The 23,568-nt window shown below is 40.4% G+C and overlaps 1 protein-coding gene across 4 annotated transcripts in view; it reads left to right on the top strand.

The window, feature by feature from the left end:
* LOC311097901 (DNA repair protein RAD50-like) overlaps positions 1-23,568 on the top strand; it is a 67,773-nt gene that overhangs the window by 34,547 nt on the left and 9,658 nt on the right. For 3 of the 4 annotated variants that reach the window (XM_084137878.1, XM_084137875.1, XM_084137876.1), the window contains 12 exons: positions 142-324; positions 2,432-2,589; positions 3,211-3,386; positions 4,510-4,747; positions 6,747-6,936; positions 7,805-7,931; positions 9,241-9,434; positions 11,714-11,824; positions 12,003-12,095; positions 12,191-12,304; positions 16,079-16,206; positions 18,685-18,909. In XM_084137878.1, the coding sequence (XP_083994004.1) occupies positions 142-324; positions 2,432-2,589; positions 3,211-3,386; positions 4,510-4,747; positions 6,747-6,936; positions 7,805-7,931; positions 9,241-9,434; positions 11,714-11,824; positions 12,003-12,095; positions 12,191-12,304; positions 16,079-16,206; positions 18,685-18,909 (1,937 nt within the window). The remainder of the gene's footprint in view (positions 1-141; positions 325-2,431; positions 2,590-3,210; positions 3,387-4,509; positions 4,748-6,746; positions 6,937-7,804; positions 7,932-9,240; positions 9,435-11,713; positions 11,825-12,002; positions 12,096-12,190; positions 12,305-16,078; positions 16,207-18,684; positions 18,910-23,568) is intronic. The other variant, XM_084137877.1, reaches the window with a different exon arrangement.

Here is a 23,568-nt window from a genome sequence, read left to right on the forward strand (position 1 = left end):
CCTGTTTAATAAATCTGGCCCAAAATCTGAAAATAAATTGTAGAAAGAAAACAATACTAACACCGCAACCAACAAAACTACCATCATTGACACCCTGCATTGCTTTTGTATGTGTTTTTCTTAATGTATGTGTGTTTATAGGAGCGTGAGCTTGATAATGCCACGCAGGCCTGTACTGTGGACAGTCTGAAGGCAGAAGTAATCGATCTACAGAAGGAGAAAACTGAACTGGATCAGGCCCAGCGCAGACTGGACCAGGAGATGGAACTGCTCAACACACACACCAGGGCACATGCAGAGATGGACATGCTCAAGAAGAACAAGGTGAACACACACATCATTCTCGCCCGCAGCCATATCACCTGTAGCCCAAGACTGGTTTCCCACTGAAGCTGAGCAGGGTTGAGTCTCTGGATGGGAGACTTCTGGGAAAACTAGGTTGAGGCCAGTAAGGGGGCGCTGCTCACCCTGTGGTCTGTGTGGGTCCTAACGCCCCATTATAGTGATGGGCACACTATACTGTCAATAAAAGCACGTCCTTCAGATGAGACGTTAAACCGAAGTCCTGACTCTCTCCAGTTGTGGTTGAGGAGAGACCGTACAGTATTGTACAGTAGTACATTAGAAAAGCGCTTTATAAATGCTTCATTCGTCCATTATGATAACACCTTTATGCTTAATTCTGAAACAAATGCAGCAAACATAAACAAAACAAATGCCTTTGGACAATAAAGGGGTGCAGAGATGACATCAGAACCAGGAGGGTTAATTCGCTCTTGGTTCCTTCAAAATTATTTCCTATGGGGTTTTGTTATGAGGTTTTTCAATTTACGAGTAAAATAAAAGCCTGTGGTAAACATAACTTGATGATACTAAACTGCACATCTGAACAACACAGAAACATCCAGGATTCAGCTAATAATCTCGAGATACCATAATATATCCTACAAAATGTGTTAAAGGGGCTATATGCAACTTTTTCCCCAAAATAAACGTAACAATAGCCTTTTTATTTTACCATTTATGACTCAAACATCTCTTGATGAGCATACTGACACCTTGTCCGCTCACAGTGGGTGCACCTATAAGCCTGTATCCTATTTTTCCTATTTTCTGTCGGGTCGGATTTTTCCCGCGCTGTCTGCGGATGTGACGTCAAGCGTGTTCATGTTAAACGTTTCAGATCACTCTGCCACCACCGCTAGTCAGCAAGTAGCCTACACTCGCAAGCAGTGCAATGGAGAAACTTACTCTTATCAGTGTAAGAGAACACTTATCTCAAACAATATATGTATTTGACTGTTCTTACCTCTGTAAACATAACGTTGACCTCCTTGCAGCAGATGACTTGTGAAGTGTGCACGTACGAGAGCGAGCAGAAAGGAAGAGCAGTTCTGTTTTTTGGCCACAGGTGTCAGTCGCGAGTTTAAATTTCAGAAAAACGCATATAGCCTCTTTAAGTTCTAGATGTGTATGAGTTTGCCAGCACAATGTTTGCAGTATATAACTGTAACACTAGATGTCAGCACAGTCTTTCTGCAATTTCCTGACCACCTAATATCCTCCAGTGTTTTATAAACACTTCAGTTTGTCATTTTTACATCACAAAAAAATAACTATTTATAACAATAGGTACATTGTGTTAAATTTCAGTTTAAAAAAAAAAAGTTTAACTGATGCCTATTAAAATGAAAAAATGCTAGTTTTTTAAAAAAATGTTTGATGGGGCATCAAAGTAATTTATAACATTCCATGCTGCCTAAAGCAAGAAATTAAAATGAATGGTCAATCAAACACATAATTCATTACAAACATTAGTCATCCATTTCTTGCTATGATAATTTTTCAGATTAATTTCTTTAAGAGATTATATATTTAATATATGTAATAGATTTAATAGATAATTATTTCTTTAGGTCATGTGCAATCTATAAAATATTTCCTTCAGAAATTATGTGTTCATACTACTTTTAAAAAGCAAGAGTGTTTACAATTTCCAGTCCTATTTTTGTTCATACCTTTTGAAACATTCAAAAAAATGGGGGGGGGAAATATATATTTCATCATATATATAATCCAAGTGTGGCATAAAAGCAATGACAATATATGCTACTATTTATGTTTTAGAAGTTTGCAGATTTTATATACAGTATATGGATTAACCAAATTATTCCCATTATTACATTATCAAAATGTGCTGAATCAGAGCAAACTGTGAGATATTAACTGGACGTCACTTAGGCCAAAAGGCATTCTTTCTAGGCAGTTATGGCAGTATACAGAATATACAGCACATTAATGTCTGGATAGTGTGATCTATATACTCATATATAGCAGTTTTATGATCAGTGCTTATGCCAAACAGAGGCATGCAAAGTGACAGCTTTATCCAACTAGAAAATAAATAGTTCATCTCTGCTTCGGATTCCAGATGGAGAAAGAGGAGCAAGTGAGGAAGATCAAGTCGAGACACAATGAAGAGCTGGTGTCTCTTCTGGGACACTTCCCAAGCAAGAGCGAGCTGGCAGACTGGATCCACTCCAAAACCAGAGAGATCAACTCCACCAGAGAACGGCTCAGCAAAATGAAGTCTGTCGCACTTTGATTTGTTTTTCTGCAAACGTTTATTACAATAAGCTAGAGAATGCCATAAATGAGGATATTCAGTGTGAGGGCCTATAATGTTTCATGCAGTTCTAATCATAATTTAAATGTCTACGTGATGAGCGACATACTGTACACACATGCATTGACACTGATGTAACAGAAAATACTGGGCTTTGTACAACCACCCACATACTTAAAATTTACATATTTGGTTTCGATTCCGGGTTCCTGAGGAACAGGTCATCTTCAGGTCAGTGGAACATGCAGTGTAGTTTTCAAATGGTGACGTTTAGCTTACACAGACATGTCTAAAATAGGGCTGTCTAGCAAATCTGGCAGATATGACTTTCACTTGTAGTAGTGTACATAAACTGTTTGTAAGTTCACACACATCAGTAAAATACATGTTTATGTGTAAAATAATATCGGAGAATGTACAATTTTCCAAATGCTGTATTTGCACAATAAAATGTAATTATCCTCCAACTTACTCTAACTAACAGTGCTGAAATAATTCCCAATAAATGTTAATACATCCTTTGCAGCCTTCAGATAAATTAACTAGCATCACTAGACAAGACTTTTCATTTTTATTTTTCCTAGTAAGGAGCTTGCATCTGGAGAACAGAAGAAGACTCACTTCATGGCAGAAATCAAACATAAGGAAGAGCAGCTGGTCAACTATGAAGAGAGACTTTTCAACGTGTGCGGCAGTCAGGACTTCCAGTCGGACCTGAGCAAACTGGAGGATGAGCTGGAGAAGTCCTCTAAACAGAGAGGTATGCTCTCACAAAACATTTCAGATCCACACTAAATCTACATTCTGTGCTCATTTTGTAGGCAAATCTTCAGAATAATGCAAAAAATCATATACATTTGGTAGAAAATGCTAATATAATGGACAAATCATACATGAACCCGTTAGGGTCGAGGGATGCGTTTTGTGTATGATGGCCTTTGAATTCTGCTGAAGTCTTTGAAGCTTTTCAGATGCAGATTCTATGTGGGCCTGCTTGACGATAAATTACTGTTTATTGGTAAACAGGATATAGACTTTCTTTATGCCAAGTATAGCAATGACTGTTGATATGAAGTATCAAGCTGGGACCCACACAGCTGAGTTTATGTAGTCCACAGCAGTTACACAACCCAGTATGTGTGCGAATTCAGAACATCCCTGGTTTTCTCAGTCTTCCATGTTTTGAATGTGATTATCGGAAGTGTTGGGGAAAGTTACTTTGAAAAGTAATGCATTACAATATTGTGTTACTTCCTTAAAAAGTAACTAATTGCGCTACTTAGTTACTTTTTTTGAAAAGTAATGAGTTACATTAATTTTGCATTACTTTTTTTGAACCTGGGCTGGGCTTGTTTTTTTTTTATAACAAAAAAGTTATATTTTTGGGCAAATGTAAAGACCCTTTCACACCAAATGTGAAATAATAAGCCTCAGGCTGAAGGAAATTCACAGCTGTACAGTAGAGGGCGCAGCTCAAACTAACTTATCAGCTCTGCTGCCATTTCTGGATAATGGAAGAATAGGATGCAGGAGGAAAAAGTTTAACACTTACTTTAACGAATAAAACAAAAAAATCTATAGTCATTTTTTCTTATGGTTTTACTGAATCATCAAAGGTCAGAAGCAAGTACATAAAGTCAATAAAGTGAGATTAAATGCATAAAAATGTATGTTTTATTTAACATTTAGTTATTGAAGGATTGCATAGTATTCTGATTCTGCATTTCACTTATTTTATTCATTTTGAGAAATATTGAGATATTTTGTTGGATATTTTAAACTTGAAGTGACTTGAAAAAGTAATCTGTTTACGTAACTCAAGTTGCTTGTAATGAGTTCCCCCCAACACTGATTCTCATTATCTTTTTGTCTTCTCTTGGCAGCCATGCTGGCGGGCGCCACCGCCGTGTACAGTCAGTTCATCAGTCAGCTGACGGAGGAGGGTGAGCCCTGCTGTCCCGTGTGTCAGCGCGTGTTCCCCTCAGAGGCCGAGCTCCAGGACGTCATTAATGACATGCAGTCCAAGCTGCGGCTCGTCCCAGACAAACTGAAGAACACCGAGCAGGACCTGAAGAGGAAGGAGCGCAGGCATCACGAAATGATGGCACTGAAGCCCATCAGGCAATAACACTTTTCTGGCCATTCAGTCATCACTTTATTTATCTATCTGTCCATTCCTCAATCTGTTTATCACTTTAACTATCCATCCTTTACTTCATGTTTATACATCCATATTTTACTTCACCTATCCATGCATCCATCCATCATCCACCTGTTTACCCCTTCATTCCTCCATCCTACCATCCATCATTCTTCCTGTTTACCCCCTCATTCCCCATCCTTCTTCCTGTTTACCCCCTCATTCCCCCATCCTTCCATCCAACCATCCTTCCTCCTTTTTACCCCTTCGTTCCCCATCCATCTGTCCGCCTATTTACCCCTTCATTCCCCCATCCTTCCATCCTTCCGTCCTTCCTCATGTTTACCCCTTCATTCCCCATTCATCTGTCCGCCTATTTACCCCTTCATTCAATCTATCCATCCATCCACCTCAGAGCATGGCTCAGCGCTCAATTCGCACTCCACTCAAATCGCCCCCCGCTCGCTCCAAAAAAGGAAAAAAATCTACATGAAGGCTATATCACTTTTAGCTTAGACCACAGCCCTACCTCCAACTAATGAGTAACAACATTTTTCAAATTGAAATGTTTTATTTCAAATTACAGGCCTATGTAAGAAGGAATATAGCCTACACAAAAAGTCCTGTAAAATTAAACGAATAAATGGGCCTAATAATATAAATAAAAATTATATAAACAAAAATATGCATACATTTTTTAAAAGTAAATTAACTATAAGGCCAGAATTTTGCGAACTTTTGCGCAACGCGCACGATTAAAATTTAAATTGGCTTCCATACACACCAACTGCTGTAAAATTAAACGAATAAATGGTCCTAATATAAATATTATTACGGACGACACAAATTCGGCTAAATAAAACGAACTATTAGGTCTACTTGAATGAAAAAACGAATTTGTTTGAATATTACGCTATATTTAATTTACACTTTGTTACAAGTTACCGTATTCAATTTGCTAACCTTTTGTTTTCTTCCAAGCGTGTTCGCGTAGCTCACGTTCATGTTTTCGAGAGATGTGTCTTTTGAGATTCCAAAATGAATCTTTGCTGACTGAAACGATGTCTCCACATTCGTTTTCTTGTACCACATTATCATTGTTAGTTAGTTTTATTATATTAATAGTAGCCTACACCTGTGTGGCTTCTCATTTTCCTTTTTGAAGTAGCCTACTTTTTGAACTCCATTATTGAGCCGAGTTTTGACTGAAAATAGTCTACTGTTGATGACTATGCAAGACAGATGGATCCTGGTTTAGGTTTGACTGAGCATGCTTCAGACTCGTGGTGTGAGCGGAGCGAAATTGGAGCGGGAAATAAGGCGACGCTCCGTCCTTTTAAAAATGCCTCTGTCCAAGATCCGCCCGCTCCCGCTCCCGCTCCACTCCGCTCACATGCTCTGATCCACCTATTTACCAATTCATTCCCCATCCATATGACCACCTGTTTACCCCTTCATTCCCCATCCTTCCATCTATGCATCCATCCATCCACCTGTTTACCCCTTCATTCCCCATCCTTCCATCATCCATCCATTCATCCAGCTGTTTATCCCTTCATCTGTCTATCTATCCATCATCCACCTGTTTATCCCTTCATCTATCTATCCATCATCCACCTGTTTATCCCTTCATTCCTCCATCCTTCTATCCCATCCATCATCCACCTGTTTATCCCTTCATTCCTCCATCCATCATCCATCCATCATCCACCTGTTTATCCCTTCATTCCTCCATCCATCTATCCATCCATCATCCACCTGTTTATCCCTTCATTCCTCCATCCATCATCCACCTGTTTATCCCTTCATTCCTTCATCCATCTATCCATCCATCATCTACCTGTTTATCCCTTCATTCCCCCATCCTTCCATCATCCATCCTCCCTCCTGTTTACCCCTTCATTCCCCCATCGTTCATCCATCCATCCACTTATTTTATCCCCTTATATTGATATTGATGAATATTTTTTGTCTTGACAGGCAGTCCATAGTGGAGCTCCAGGAGAAAGAGCTGCCAGAGCTCAGAAATAAACTCCAGCGTGTGAATCGAGACATTGAGAAGTTGAAAGGAGATACTGAGGAGCAGGAGACGCTGCTGTGCACACTGATGTCTGAGGAGGACACCGCCAAGGCCTGTCTGCAGGACGTCTCCCTCATGGATCGCTTTCAGGTCTAAGCTCATCTCCAGCCAGCCCAAACACAGAAAATAAAACGTTAATAGTTAGATGACTGCTTGTAATTTGCGAGCGAGTTTAGTCATCATCAGTCTAGTCACTAATAAACAATAATTACGTGTCATCATAAAAACATAATTATAATGCCTAGTATTCTGACGGATTACAGATAGCTGTCAACAAGGCAATAGCAACGGACCGGACAACTTAACCAAGCTTCAGACTCACATGATAAAGTCCCGTCCTCACCTGTGCCACGCATCATTATTGGCACATTACACAGGAATTCAGGAAGAAAATATGAAAATATAGGCAGTAGAATGTATCTGTAGACACAAACACCGCTGCACACTTCTAGTGGACCATAAACCGTGATTGAGAGGCATTATTTTTGTATTAGTCTATACACTATTTTTTCCCCAAAAATCCTGCATAACTGCACCTTTAAGTCTGATTTCATACATTACAGTTTCAAGGTCCAAATGCTCCTTTGGATCCCAAAAGCAAACAAACTGTGCTAATATACTCTCATGGTGTGCTGTACTACTCCTGAAAAAATCATGATCTTAACCTTTATCTCCATAGAAATCTAAAAACAAATTTTTATGAATCATTAAAATTTTGGTGTCCGGGACAGAGTCCAGAGACACTAGTGTTCTCCTTGTTTTTTTAAAAAAAAGCTTAAAGCTTAAAGGTGTGCTATAAATGAATAGTTCTCATAAATGGCTTTCGATATATTATTCTCACTTGAAATAGAGTATAAACTTGGACGCAACAGTAATGGATGTGGCACAAGTTAGTATTAGCACAACACAGTATTTTTATTGAAGTGTGGGTAATCAGAATGTTTCCTGTCATATGTAGCTTGACCTGAAGGATGTGGAGAGAAAGATCGCTCAGCATGCAGCCAAGCTTCAGGGAGTTGACCTCAGCCGAACCATGACGCAGGTCAGCCAGGAGAAACAAGAGACCCAACACCGCCTGGACACCAGTACGTTCAGCTCTTTATGTAGAATACAAAACACTTTTTGTGAATCTCATGTGAATGTACATTCTTGTTCAAAAGTTTGGGGTCTGTAAGAGTTTTTGAAAGAAGTCTCTTCTGCTCACCAAGGCTGCATCTATTTGATCAAAAATCGAAAATTATTACAATTTATAATGTTTTCTGTTTTAATATATACAAAAATAGTAGTGTAATTTATTCCAGTGATGGCAAGGCTGAATTTTCAGCATCATTACTCCAGTCTTCAGTGTCACATGATCCTTCGGTTCATTTGGTACTGCTTAAAACAGTTGTGCTGCTTAATATTTTTGTGGAAACCATGATACTTTTTTCAGGAGTCTTTATGGATAGAAAGTTCAAAAGAACAGCATTTCAAACCGCATTTGAATCTTTTGTTACATAATAAATATCTTTACTGTCATTTTTAATCTGTTTAAATAGTCTTTTGCTGAATTAAAGTATTCATTTCTCTTTTTTTTAAATCTTACTGACCCCAATCTTTTGAATGGTCATGTACATAAATTTAAACATTTGTCATTTGTTCTTTGATATTCTTATTTTATATTTATATAAATTTATAAGGGAAATTGTATATCCTGGGTACTGTATCAACAGATAGACAGAATGACCAACCCAGACAGATAGATAGATAGATAGATAGATAGATAGATAGATAGATAGATAGATAGATAGATAGATAGATAGATAGATAGATAGATAGATAGATAGATAGATAGATAGATAGATAGAAAGGAATAGGTATTTTTTCTATACTTTTAATCACTTTCACTACTAAGGGTGAGTTGCACCAATAAGGATTACGCTTATGTGTATCTAATAATTCTGTTGCACCAAACTTTAAAATTTGTTTAAAAATAAGCATGCTTTCATTTAAACTATCATTTTCATCCTAGTTTTATTTTACATTTAAGATAGATTAACTTTAATCTTGTTGCTCCATTACTTTAAACTCTCAGTTAGGGATAATCTTTAAATTTACAGGTGAGGTTTAAATGCACCTACAATGATTATTTATTTATTTTAAACATAAAATTAAAATATGTGGCTGACTAAACAAAGTAATGTAATATAAAAGAAACGGCATGCATTGTTAATATAAAATAAGTATTAGCAAAATGCTATTGAAATTAATTTTAAATGTAGCATTTCACACCACAACAAATGTCAACAAAGTATTTTATGTCAAATACCCAAATACTGGTAAAATAAGTTCTAACACCTACTGTATATGACCCTGTTTATCACTGTGTCTCCATGTGATGCTCCTCGTGTTTAGCCTGCAGTAAGATCGAGTTGAAAAGGAAACTGATCCAGGACCAGCAGGAGCAGATCCAGGCCTTGAAAAGCAGCGTAAACGAGATTCGTGGAGAAAAGCTCCTGATCTCCAGCAACATGCAGAAGCGTCAACAGTTGGAGGAGCAGTGTGTGGAGTTCTCCACTGAAATCCAGACGCTCCAACGAGACATTCGAGTGAGGAGCGCCTCTCCACTTTAATGTGCCTTTGATTCATAATGAGAAAAGTTCCCTTTCATAGGTTCACTCGATGCAGCGTCATTAGCTGACATTATCGAAACACCCTCCAGGTATGACGATTGTCTGAAACCTGTACAATCACACCAATTCATTGGCTGATTGTGCTTGCACCGGTCACTAAGGCATGTGTCACCAGGATGTTATCATGGCATCGCTCATCATCAGATTTCTGTTCTTCAGAAATCTGAGCCATGTAGTGTGTTTCTTCTGATTTGAATGGATTCGTCGTGTTTGGTGGCCTTCATCATGTAGATTATTATCCTCTGGGTGAACACAATGGCATTTCGTAAGTATGTGGCTCTGTGTCCTTTTTTATTACGAGCGAGGACTCTCTCTGGGCTATCATCATGCTCAAGCCGCCTTTAATGACTTGTCAGCACTGCAAGAATTTTAAAATGAAAGTGCTTAGTTTTTTTGTTAGTTTTTTTCCGAGGAAACAATGATTGGACATCCCCCTCTAACTGGTTCTGCTATTGCTAAAGTGCTGCATGACCTAAAGCTTAGGGATCCGATTGTTGAGTTTGGGGAGAGTGGAGGCTATGGAGAGTGAGCCAATGAATTTCTATGTCATGCTTTCCCTATCGCTCTCTAAATTGCATGCTGAAAGCCTCTCCGGATGAGTTTGCACATGATAATTTGTGTGCAGATCTGTTAGCTCGTGGTGCAATATATTTCGGTTTGGAGAATCATTATGATTTTTTTTCCACAGCCGCTTCGGATTCTGAGTCCTTCTAGCAGCCAAGAAGTGTGTTCATCTTTATCCTGCAGTGAGTTATTGGATGTTGTTTCTCCCACTGTGGATAAGCTTGGAGGAGACAACACAGCCTCTGGCTCAAGATACATGAGCAATTCTAGGCCACCTAAAGCATATCTGCCCTGCAGGCCTTTGCCTTTATTCTAGGATCTCCATCAGGGTATATCAATCACAAAGATGCTTCTCAGAGTTCACCACTATCTCTGAAACTGTGTCTGAGATGTAGGTGGTTGAAGGTACACTTGTTCCTCAGATTCAAACCAAAGATTGGTTTGTTACGATCTATCTGTAGGATGAGTATTTTTGTATTCAAATTGTACAGAGGCACAGGAATTTCCTCAGGTTGGATTTTACCAGTTTTGTTTTTTCTCAATTGGCCCTGGCTCTCCTTATATTCATGAAATGTATGAAACATGCAGGTTCTAAACTACTTTGATCATTTAAATTTGGTTCTGATTTGCGGGGCCTTGAGTTGAGACTAAACCTTCAGAAAGGGTAGGATACCCTCTACGAGGCACATATGTGCCTTCAAGTGTTGTCTTATTGCATCGTGGTGCAGAGATTGACAGTTGGATCCGATTCACTGCCTGTGGATTGACTCTCTGGTTTTCTGCTTTATCAAGGTGTGAGGCAGCCAAGACATTTCTGCTCTGACATGTTCCCTCATTGGATTTATCTTTTTCTCCATTTGAGCCAATGGAATCAGCTTTAGAGAAGAGTCTGAAACTTAAGACAGTGTTGTTATTGGCTCTGTCCAGTTACATAATTGCACCGGTGCGTTTATCGACCCCAGAGAGTTAAAGGTCTGAGCAGCTGATGTTGCATTGGGTGAGAAATGCTATTTGTAAAGCTTACGAGGCGTGTGGGTTATCTTCACCTCTGGAAACTTTTATCAGATTTTATAATCTTGATATTAACCTGACCCCAGGTTCCCAGTTTTGCTGTGTTTTGTTTTTTTGCTTTTTGCTTGAGCGGGGTGTTATTTATTCATGTTTGTCAGTGTTTTGTGTTTATGCAATCACAGACTGATAAACCAGCAGTTACCTCAAAGTGTAGTGCTGTGGTTTACTGTTCCCATAGCTTCAGCTCCTGACTCAGCGTTAAATGAACCCATAAAAGGGAACATCTATAGATTACTTATGTATTTATTCAGTAAGATTGCATCAAACTGATAAAAAATGACAGTAATATATATTTTAGTATAATAATATAATGGCTGCTGAAAATTCAGCTTTGCCATCACAGGAGTAACTTACATTTTAAATATATATTAAAATAGAAAACAGTTATTTGAAATTGTAATATTTCACAACAGTTTTTTTTACTGTATTTTGATCAAATAAATGCAGCTGTGGTGAGCATAAGATAATTCTTTCAAAAACATAAAATCTTACAGACCCCAGACTTTTGAACGATGATGTAATCATATTTTTACTGGTATGTCATGATTTGTGTTTATTAGTATGCAAAGGAGCAGATGTCTCCTCTAGCTGCAACTCTGGAGAAGCTCCAGCTGGAGAAACAGGACATTGCAAAGCGCAGGATGCAGAAACGGGAAGAAGGGCAAGAAAAGGTGTTGGTTAATTTGTTTTTGCATTTGTGTTTTAGGTTTTATGTGACTTATAATTTATGTTTACTGTGAAATTATTCTCCACAATGTATTACATGAAAGGTTGTGGATTTTTACTTTAATGCAAGACAAAGTCATTGCTTATCATCAGAGTTGACTAAAGCTTTATACTTTCTTTTAGATAATTTCACTCAAGGAAAAAGTAAAAAATTTGACCCTCCTTGAAAGAGAGATCACCAAGTACATTGAAGAGGGCAAAGACAGCTACAAAGAGGTACGACAAAATAATGTGCATCTCTTAGCTGTCGTTTCCTAATAAATGCAAGTATGTTTTCCATTTATTTTACTTTTTTACTTTTTCTTATTTAGCAAAAAGAAACTGAGCTACAAGAGCTGGACAAACAACTACACGAGGCTGAAAAACAGCAAGAGAAGACCAATAAAGAAATGGGCGACATCCGACAAGATATTGACACTCAGAAGGTCAAGCAAAGCGTTTTTGCTTTTGTTGTTGCATAGGCCTATATATACAGTTGTAATCTAAATTATTCAACCTGTAACGAATTAGCTCTATTAAATATTAATATTTGGTTATAATTGATTATGAATATTTGGATCAGTTAATATAATTAACTTAATGTAGTAAAATTAATATTACAATCAACCCACCTGTTCATCCCGTGAACACTCAGCGTTAATTGTTTATTAATTCTAAGAAATATTCATTTCCGAGGAAGGGAAATGGCTTTCTTACTGTACAGTACTAAGAGCCTGTAGTCAAAATCTAAATCGTAAAGTAAACTTTGTTGCAAGCAGAGAATCAGAACCAAATACGTATTGTGCACAAGTTTTATTAACTAAATCACAAACATAACTAATCTAAACACATACATACATACACAGGTAAAAGGCTGAGTGACAGAATGGAATCGGAAACAGGAAATTGAACTATGGGAAAGATCCATTTAACTATGATAAGAACCATCAGCTTAAATGTATATAGTTGCATGGCATTTGCAGCGGACACATTTCTTGAAGATCCTGGAAAAGGATGTTGATGTTTCCTTTGAGTGTCACACATTGAAGTTGCAATCATTTTCTTCTCCGTTGGATGAAGAAGATATGATGAACTTGTATGGTTGGTTTGACTCTGTACTGGTTGGAGTGTAGACTGTGGCCTGCCGGCCCTGGGCCGGAGAGGACACGCAGAGCAAATGGTGGGAGTTGCGATGGACTTCTTCTGCATTGAAAGAAAACGTTGTGCCAAACTCATGGGGTTTTCCTTGATTCTGTTGTGGTTGAGAGAGTCCTCTCTCTCCGGATGAGCACATGGCTGGTTGTGAGTCGAGGCCTGCTGCCCTGGGGCCTGCTGAGGCCACGCTGGACAGCACGGCAGCCTGAACGTACCGAGAAGGCCAAGAATTGATCGTTGCCCATTTATTGATGGTAAGGTTGCAGTTTTCTTCTGAGTTGGACTGAAGAAAATACAGTCTGACTCCTTTGGGAGAGTGAAAGCATAGCAGGCGGTGGTCACAGCATGCTGGGGCCTTTGGGCCCCGGTGGGGGGTCCCCACAGACATGAACCCAAAGAAGCAACAGTAGAGAGCCAGAAGAAGAGAGAGGAGGGTCACTGTGAATTTGTCTCTAATAAAGCCTGAGAAAGGCCCCACCTCCCCGGGTTCGCTTGACCAATGAGAAGGGTGGAATTTCCAAGCAGGAAAATTCCTCTGTGGTTGGTTTATGAATCTTTGTTCTAAGCATGCTCATTTGCATGTGCAGCTGGATTGGTTTCTGATGAAGAAACTAAGAAAGATTCTTGTAATACTAATATGTTGCACAGCTATCTGCATATAATGTACACAATCATTTCGATCTTCAAAGTACCAATTTATAGAGACCAAACACGGTATAGGTGAGGTTACATTGACCGTTGGTTCTATCATAAAATACACAGTATCAAGAAAATAATAGAATTAAAAACACAACACAAGACAGTAAATCATTCACACAGTTTTCTGGGATGCATGTTCATTTATAGATCAGATTAAGGCAGCAAAGTCTGTTTCTGTCTTCCCCATTGCCTCTGTCTCGACCACGTGACCACATTTTTTAACAGCCATAAAACCAACTTGTCTGATCGAGGTCATGGTAACTAAGACCTTCTTGCCCTTGTTGGGGGGATGGGACCACAGATCCCAGAGTGAGTTTTAAATATTATTTGTTAAACTATAACAAATACTTGTGTCTGATTTGTCTCAGTCGTTACAAACCCCCATTGCAAATCAGGTTTATTGTCAAAATTTACATACTTTTAGCTGTTTGCAATGGACAAATCAAACAAAGGTAATTTAAATAGCGGTGGTGTGGTTTCCCCAAATTCAACTGAAAATGCAACTTTTAATGACTTCTGCAGTCTCAAAATTATTCAACTCTTTAATGGCAAGTATCTTTATTACTTAGTAGAACATCCTTATGCTGTTTGACCTGCTGCAAACGAGATGTTTAACCAGACAGCAGCTTCTGGCAGCGTTTCTGAGGAATCTTAGCCCATTCCTCATGAGCAATATTACCCCAGTAATATTCATTAATTCTGAATATTAGAATATTTTTCAGTAATATTCTTGGGTTTGCGTGCTGCAACTGTCTTCTTCAAATCCCACCAGATATTTTCTATGGAAGTCAGGTGACTGTGAGGCCACCGTAGAATCTTCCAGGATTTCTTCTGCAACCAAGCCTCAGTGGAATTTTAGGTATGCTTGGGATCATTTTCCTGTTGGAAAGTCCAATGACGACCAAGCTTCAGCTTCCTCACTAGGATTTCCTGATACATTAATTAATCCATCTTGCCTTCCACACGCTGCAGGTTTTTAGTGCCAGAGGATGCAAAGTAGCCCCAGAGCATCACCGAGTCCCACCATGCTTAACTGTTGTTAACTGGCAGAGGGTTTTTTTTCAGCAAATGCTTCATTCTTGTTCCTCCAGACATACCGCTGATCCATAGGGCCGAAAAGTTCCAGCTTTTGGGTTAGTAGTGGTGTACGTCTTGGAGTTCTGGCATGAAAACCGCATGCGTTTTGTACGTACCTTACTGTGCAAGCTGAAACCTCAGTGCCTGTGTCCACCAAGTCTTGCTGCAGGTCTCTTTGCAGTCACTCGAGGGTTTTTCTTAAACTTGCCTTCTCAGAAATTTGGTTGCAGCCGTTGATAGCTTCCTTTTTCTGCCCTGTCTAGGTAGTGTAAGCACTGTTCCTTTAACTTTGAACTTGCAAACTATGCCTCCAAGCGGTGTCTCTAGGAACATTTAGCACCTTCGCTATCTTTTTATATCCTGTTCCTTGTTTGTGAATGCGATGATATCTTCTCTAACTTTTTGGACCATTCTTTTGACTTAGCCATATTTCTAACATGTAATCAAACATGACACTCAACAAACCTAGCCAGTTCAGATATTTCATGTGTTCTAGCTCAAGCACACCTGGTGCAACTAATGAAGCCTTTGATTAGTTGCATCAGGTGTGCTTGAGACAACACCTGTTTTGCAGATTTGTGTTGTTGTGAGGGATTCTACTCGGGTGGTTGAATAATTTTGAGACTGCAGAAGTCATTAAAAGTTGCATTCATGTAATCACAGATGGACTTGATGATGGTGAGATCAGATCTCAGTGTGGAGCACCAGCTGTTGTCAGGCTCCTTGTGCATTTAAAAATCTCACTGGATTATTACAATTAATGGCAAAAGGAATGTTTAGAAATGTAAACAGATATTTCCTACTGGCACTACAGCAAAAGATATAAATAACTGTCTTAAATAGATTTTTTTGGGGGTGAAAATACTAAAGTGCCTACGACTTTTGCACAGCACTGTAAATAGAAGTGTGTTCAATCGATTAAAAAATAACGAATTAATCGCACATTTTTCTGAAATTTATTGGGATTAATCGTACCTAACGTTCATTTTTTTAATCCATTTTTTACTTGTAATAATTTCATATTTATTCTCCAAATTAATATAGTACTTAAATTATACTATATTAATTATAAACAACATAAAGACAGTAGCCTATGTTTTGAATATTTGTTTAATGAAAGAAAGCCAATATCACCGTTACCAAAACTGTTGTTGATGTCTCTATGAAATAGATTTTTTCTAAATTTTAGCCATTAATTATAGGCATTTAGTATTACCGTATAATTTAATTGTACAATACAGCTATTAATTTCCATTTTTAATGATATATGATTTTGTGATTTTTAACAGGTTCAAGAACGCTGGCTACAAGATAACTTGACCTTACGAAAGCGTGTGGAGGAGCTGAAAGGGGTGTCTAGAAAACATGAGGCGTTGCTTAAGGAGATGGGAAACATGCAAGTCGTGGAGTTGCGCAAGTATGAGATCACTTATACCTCTTATATACAGCTACCAAGTGCCAGTTAGGAAGTCCTGATGATGTTTGACACTTTCTGAAGCTCAAAAGACTTTATATGCTGAGTATGTTCTTTGGTTACCATAACTAAATTAATCTCTCTCACCAACTCATAGATTTTGCTCCTCGCTACTTTAATGAAACCTAGTTTGTTTAAAGGGGAACTATGCAGTATTTTTAGCTTACAGTATTTCACGGACTATAAGTCGTTCCAGAGTATAAGTCGCATTTATTTAGAAATTTATTTCACAAAAAAACAATTTTACGGACGAGGACATTTCTCCGTTATAGACATGAGCGCTCTGAAAGCAGCACTAAAAGACTGCTTTAAAACTTTCACAGAGACCTCAAACAGAAAGCACAAAGCCTGTCTTTAAATTTAATTTCGTTTTGTAATTTTAATCAATGTTTCATCAACCAATTCAATAAATAAGAAGTCAATATAGTAGAAAATAGATAATCATGACACGAAGGCGCTGGCACGTGAACTGGAGCTCGTCTCATAAATGAACCGAAACTCAGCGTATAAGCTAGCCTACTTGCCTCTCACATACCTGAGAAATAAATATATAGAAAGCTTGAAATGTCTACTTTTAAACAGAATAATTAAAAACGAAAGAAAACAGACTGTTCTCTGCTTTTGTAATCCGTATGAAATGTGCATTTCTCTCTGGCGAGTCAGCATCGTCAGCATCGTCAACTTCATCTTTGCAACTGACACAGAAAACACTTGTTTATTAGTAAACAATTAAAATGTCTCTATATGTGACATATTCATAATCATTACTTTTGCCGGTTCTTTGTGACAACTTTTAGGTGCTTTATTGGCAGCGCCACCCTTACATGTTACATGAATGCGTCACCAGCGCATCAGCACCGAAAACATGGATTTTTTTCTTTTTGGGGGCATTTTGTTTGTGTTCAGGCTTTCTCAGTTGTCTTTAGGTTAATGTTAATGTGGAATTATGACCAAAAAGTTCTATTTTGGTCTCATCTGACCACATGACTTTCTCCCATGACTCCTCTGGATCATCCAAATGGTCATTGGCAAACTTAAGACGGGCCTTGACATGTGCTGGTTTAAGCAGGGGAACCTTCCGTGCCATGCATGATTTCAAACCATGACGTCTTAGTGTATTACCAGCAGTAACCTTGGAAACGGTGGTCCCAGCTCTTTTCAGGTCATTGACCAGCTCCTCCCATGTAGTTCTGGGCTGATTTCTCACCTTTCTTAGGATCATTGAGACCCCACGAGGTGAGATCTTGCATGGAGCCCCAGTCCGAGGGAGATTGACAGTCATGTTTAGCTTCTTCCACTTTCTAATGATTGCTCCAACAGTGGACCTTTTTTCACCAAGCTGCTTGGCAATTTCCCCGTAGCCCTTTCCAGCCTTGTGGAGGTGTACAATTTTGTCTCTAGTGTCTTTGGACAGCTCTTTGGTCTTGGCCATGTTAGTAGTTGGATTCTTACTGATTGTATGGGGTGGACAGGTGTCTTTATGCAGCTAACGACCTCAAACAGGTGCATCTAATTTAGGATAGTAAATGGAGTGGAGGTGGACATTTTAAAGGCAGACTAACAGGTCTTTGAGGGTCAGAATTCTAGCTGATAGACAGGTGTTCAAATACTTATTTGCAGCTGTATCATACAAATAAATAGTTAAAAAATCATATATTGTGATTTCTGGATTTTTTTTTTTAGATTATGTCTCTCACAGTGGACATGCACCTACGATGACAATTTCAGACCCCTCCATGATTTCCAAGTGGGAGAACTTGCAAAATAGCAGGGTGTTCAAATACTTATTTTCCTCACTGTATATAAGTCGCACCTGACTATAAGTCGCAGGACCAGCCAAACTATGAAAAAAAGTGTGACTTATAGTCCGGAAAATACGGTAATTTACCTTAACTGAAGAGCTTCGGAGTCATTGGAATGGTTATATGACTTTTTCGGGTTGAATGGTGGTCTTCTCGTACCCCCCTTGCGCCTGTGAGCAGAAAAATCACCCTTGCAACTTTGGGCCGGCGGGCCGCAGCGTCAGGAAGTATCACGTGATATCAGGTCTCGGGATGTCATCAATTGCTTTACGGCACTGCACACATACACTATCTAAACATTTATATGCTGGCCTTCTGTGTATCATACACACCTCAGTGGACATGGCTTTGTGCGTTCCCCGGCTTCTTTGAAAACAAATGCACATGACCAGAGTTAGAAGATGGGAGGGGGGAGAGTCGCCAATGAGTTTTGACGACAGCGTTGTCAAATATCTATTCCGAAGCTGTAGGGGGAGCTCTATAGAGAAACCTGCGAGCAAAAAGCGAAGAACAAACAGCGAAGAAATTGCCAAAACTGCATTGCGCCACTTTAAATGTTTACAAAGGGTGAGAGTTCAAATGAGTGTGTATCTTAAAGAGTGTATCTTCTGTTGTCAAGTGAGCAGCGAGAAGTGGAGCAAAAGTTGGATGACCTGAAAAAGAACCGCAGTGAGGCTGTCGGCCAGCAGAAAGGCTACGAGGACGAGATCCTCCGTCTTCATAAAGAGCTCAAAGAGGATCATTATAGCCAGGCTGAGGATCTCTACAGAGATAAAATGATTGTCATGAGAACAACAGAGTTGGCTAATAAGGACTTGGACATCTACTATAAAGCTCTAGACCAGTAAGTAGGTTTTGCTATCGGGGGTTTTCTGAAGGGTAATTTCAAGTAGCGGTTTGTCAGAGTGTGTAGGTTTGGTTTTGATGTGGTTCGGCAGAGAACAAGAAGCAACAATCAGCAACAGGCCATGTTTGCGATGACCTAGACTGAAGGAAGTCTGACTCAACTTTTAGCACTAATGGTGCAGTTGAATCATCACTAACTGGTGGGCTTAATATCACAGGAACTCCACAGAAAGATGCTAAAACGCTTACCATGTTACAACCATTGCTATGGTGATCTTGCCATGTTTAGGTCTTGATAATATAAGTAAAATAATTTTGTAATGTATAGAAAATTTGGTCCAAAACACTATATTACACACTATACACATTTTTGTTTATTTATTCAGAAAATACTAAGAAATCATTCAGAAAATACTAAGAAATCGTTCAGCAGATGAGATTATACAAAGCATTTTACGTAAGAGAAACATAGAAAGCAATTTTTCATTCAAGAGCAAACAATAATCACTGCAATACCCAGTAAAGTTAGAGTAACCTACAACATAGGTAAAAATTCATTTTATTTGAAGGAAATGCCTTTGATTGTTATTGTACTTTAAAGGGCTGATGACATGAGAAATCAAATTTCCCTTGACCTTTTGACACATAAGAGGTCTTTTTACCATTAAAATACCCTAGAAGTTGTTAAAACATCCTCCTCATTAAAACAAAAGCATTTAACCGAGCTACAAAAGCAGTTTGTTAGGATATTACGGGGTCTGTGATGTCACATGGGCAAATATACTTGCGTATGATATTTTTCCACACAATTGTGGGACTAGTACTAACACTAAACTCAGGTCCTTGTGGAACTATACTGTTCAGATAATATTTTAATGTTGATTCTCTCCTGCATGAAGACCCTGGCTAAGTGGTTCGATGCACAAGCACTGACCACTCAGTTATAGTTTACGAGATCTGTGTACAATTTACATTCATTTGCCTTGTCCAAATTTGAGCTCATTTTCATTGGTCTCTGTTCTGCACAAATTTACAATTTTAGCAATAATGATAAAGCATTGAGCATTATTATTAAAAATGGTGGTCAAAATGATGTTGCTGGTTTCTGTTGAGGAATATACAGAGGAAGTCACAAATCATTATCGTTGGTTTAGATCGGTATCATCCTGTGTCTTCACAGAAGTTACATCAGCAGGCCTGTGGTTGTCTGAATCGTTCTGCCGTCATCAGCCTATCTACAGTGCAGAGGCGTTATCCTGACTTTCAGCCGTTAATCTTCAGTTTCTTATTCTTATTCTTTAAGATATCGAGTTTAAATTGTCAATGACTTTTCTTTACTTTATAAAAGATCACAGTTGTCAGTATAGTCATTTCACTCCAAATATTGAATAATCAGTACTTGAGACACAGTAACTATAGTGGTCTATTAGTCACTCATTACTGCTCCATTGTGAATAAATTAATAAATCAACAGCATTTATTGCATAATCTCTATTTTAGACTGTATTCAGTTTGCACCAGAAATAGCAGTTTTTTGGCCGAATTGTGCAACTCTCTTAAAACCACAACAGATTATTTCAAAGTTTCAGGGTTTGTCACATTGCTTCTAGCAAACACCGGATATGGCTTATCATTGAATAAAATAAAATAACTTCAGTGAATTTGGATATTTCAGTTAATATTGCATAAAATAAGAGATTTTATCCCCATTTTGTTTGTCGACTACTTTTGATGTTTTATGCACACTAACAAAGAAGATAAATTTGTAACACTTTACAATAAGGTTTAATTTGTTAACATTAGTTAATCTATTAACTAACATGAACTAACCATGAGCAATACATTTGTTACAATATTTGTAAATATAAAATACAGCTGTGCGTTGTTTGTTAATGTTACCTTACAGTGCATCAACTAATGTTAACAAATACAACTTTTGATTTTAATAGTATTCGTAAATGTTGAAATTAACATTAACAAAGATTAACAAATGCTGTAGAAGTGCAGTTCATTAGTTAGTGTTGTTAACTAATGAAACCTTATTGTAAAGTCATCATCATCATCATCTTCTGCTTATCCGGGGCTGGGTCGCGGGGGCAGCAGTCAAAGCAGAGATGCCCAGACTTCCCTCTCCCCAGACACTTCCTCCACATCTTCCGGGGGGACACCGAGGCGGAAGACATAATCCCTCCAACGTGTCCTAGGTCTTCCCCGGGGTCTCCTCCTGGTGGGACGTGCCCGGAACACCTTCCTGGGAAGGCGTCCAGGAGGCATCCAGAACAGATGCCTGAGCCACCTCAGCTGGTCCCTCTCGATGTGGAGGAGCAGCGGCTTTACTCTGAGCTCCTCTCGAGTGACTGAGCTCCTCACCCTATCTCTAAGGGATCGCCCAGCCACCCTGCAGAGAAAGCTCATTTCGGCCACCTGTATCCTGGATCTTGTCCTTTCGGTCATGACCCACAGCTCATGACCATAGGTGAGAGTAGGAACGTAGATTGACTGGTAAATAGAGAGCTTCGCCTTGCAGCTCAGCTCACTTTCTTCACCACGACAGACCGGTACATCGACCGCATTACTGCAGAAGCTGCACCATCTGTCTGTCAATCTCCCGTTCCATCCTTCCCTCACTCGTGAACAAGACCCCAAGATACTTGAACTCCTCCATTTGAGGCCGGAACTCTCCACCAACCTGAAGTCGGCAAGCCACCCTCTTCTGACTGAGAACCATGGCCTCGGATTTGAAGGTGCTGATTCTCATCCCAGCCGCTTCACACTCGGCTGCAAACCGTCCCAGTGTATGCTGAAGGTCCTGGTCTGATGGGGCCAACACGACAACATCATCCGCAAAAATCAGAGAGGAAATCGTGTGGTTCCCAAACCTGACACCCTCCGGCCCCTGGCTGCACCTATAAATTCTGTCCATAAAAATTATGAACAGAACCGGTGACAAAGGGCAGCCCTGCTGGAGTCCAATATGCACCGGAAATAAGTCTGACTTACAGCTGGCAATGCGAACCAAGCTCCTGCTCCGGTCGTACAGGGACCGGACAGCCCTTAGCAAAGGGCCCCGGACCCCATACTCCCAGAGCACCCTCCACAGGACACCGCGAGGGACACAGACGAATGCCTTCTCCAAATCCACAAAGCACATGTGGATTGGTTGGTCAAACTCCCATGAAACCTCCAGCACCCTGGAGAGGGTATAGAGCTGGTCCAGTGTTCCACGACCAGGACGAAAACAGCACTGTACCTCCTGAATCCGAGGTTCTACTGTCGGCCGTATTCTCCTCTCCAGTACCCTGGCATAGACCTTCCCGGGGAGGCTGAGAAGTGTGATCCCCCTGTAGTTGGAACACACCCTCCGGTCCCCCGTCTTAAAAAGAGGGACCACCACCCCGGTCTGCCAGCCCAAAGGTACTGTCCCTAATGCCACGCGATGTTGCAGAGGCATGTCAGCCAAGACAGCCCCACAACATCCAGAGACTTGAGGTACTCAGGGCGGATCTCATCCACCCCCGGTGCCTTGCCACAAGGAGCTTCTTGACTTACCTCGGTGACTTCAGCTTGGGTGACCGACGAGTCCACCTCCGAGCCCTCAGCCTCTGCTTCCTCAATGGAAGACGTGTCGGTGGGATTGAGGAGATCCTCAAAGTATTCCTTCCACCGTCCGACGACATCCCCAGTTGAGGTCAACAGCTGCCCACCTCCACTGTAAACGGTGTTGGTAGGGCACTGCTTCCCTCTCCTCAGGAGTCCCACAAGCCAACCAGGCCCGATAGGACTCCTTCTTCAGCTTGACGGCATCCCTTACTTCCGGTGTCCACCACCGGGTTCGGGGATTGCTGCCTCGACAGGCACCGGAGACCTTATGGCCACAGCTCCGAGCGGCCGCGTCGACAATGGAGGTGGAGAACATGGTCCACTTGGACTCAATATCTCCAGACTCCCTCGGGATCCGGTCGAAGCTCCGCCGGAGGTGGAAGTTGAAGATCTCTCTGACAGGGGACTCGGCCAAACATTCCCAAAAGACCCTCACAGTACGTTTGGGTCTGCCGGGTCTGTCCAGCTTCCTCCCCCGCCATTGGATCCAACTCACCACCAGGTGGTGATCAGTTCACAGCTCCGCCCCTCTCTTCACCCGAGTCTCCAAGACATACAGCCGGAGGTCGGATGAAACAACCACAAAGTCGATCATCGACCTCCGGCCTAGGGTTTCCTGGTGCCATGTGCACTGATGGACACCCTTATGCTTGAACATGGTGTTCGTTATGGACAAGCTGTAACTAGCACAGAAGTCCAATAACAGAACACCGCTCGGGTTCAGATCAGGGGAGCTGTTCCTCCCAATCACGCCCCTCCAGGTGTCACTGTTGCTGCCCACGTGGGCGTTGAAGTCCCCCAGTAGAACGACGGAGTCCCCAGTCGGAGCACTTTCCAGCACCCCTCCCAGAGACTCCAAGAGGGCCGGGTACTCTGCACTGCCGTTTGGCCCGTAGGCACATACGACAGTGAGAGACCTATCCCCGACCCGAAGGCACAGGGAAGCGACCCTCTCGTTCACTGGGGTGAACTCCAACACATGGCGGCTGAGCTGGGGGGCTATAAGCAAACCCACACCAGCCCGCCGCCTTTCACCATGGGCAACTCCAGAGTGGTA

Source organism: Abramis brama (assembly GCF_963993115.1).
Source record: "Abramis brama genome assembly, chromosome: 15".
Lineage (NCBI taxonomy): Eukaryota > Metazoa > Chordata > Actinopteri > Cypriniformes > Leuciscidae > Abramis > Abramis brama.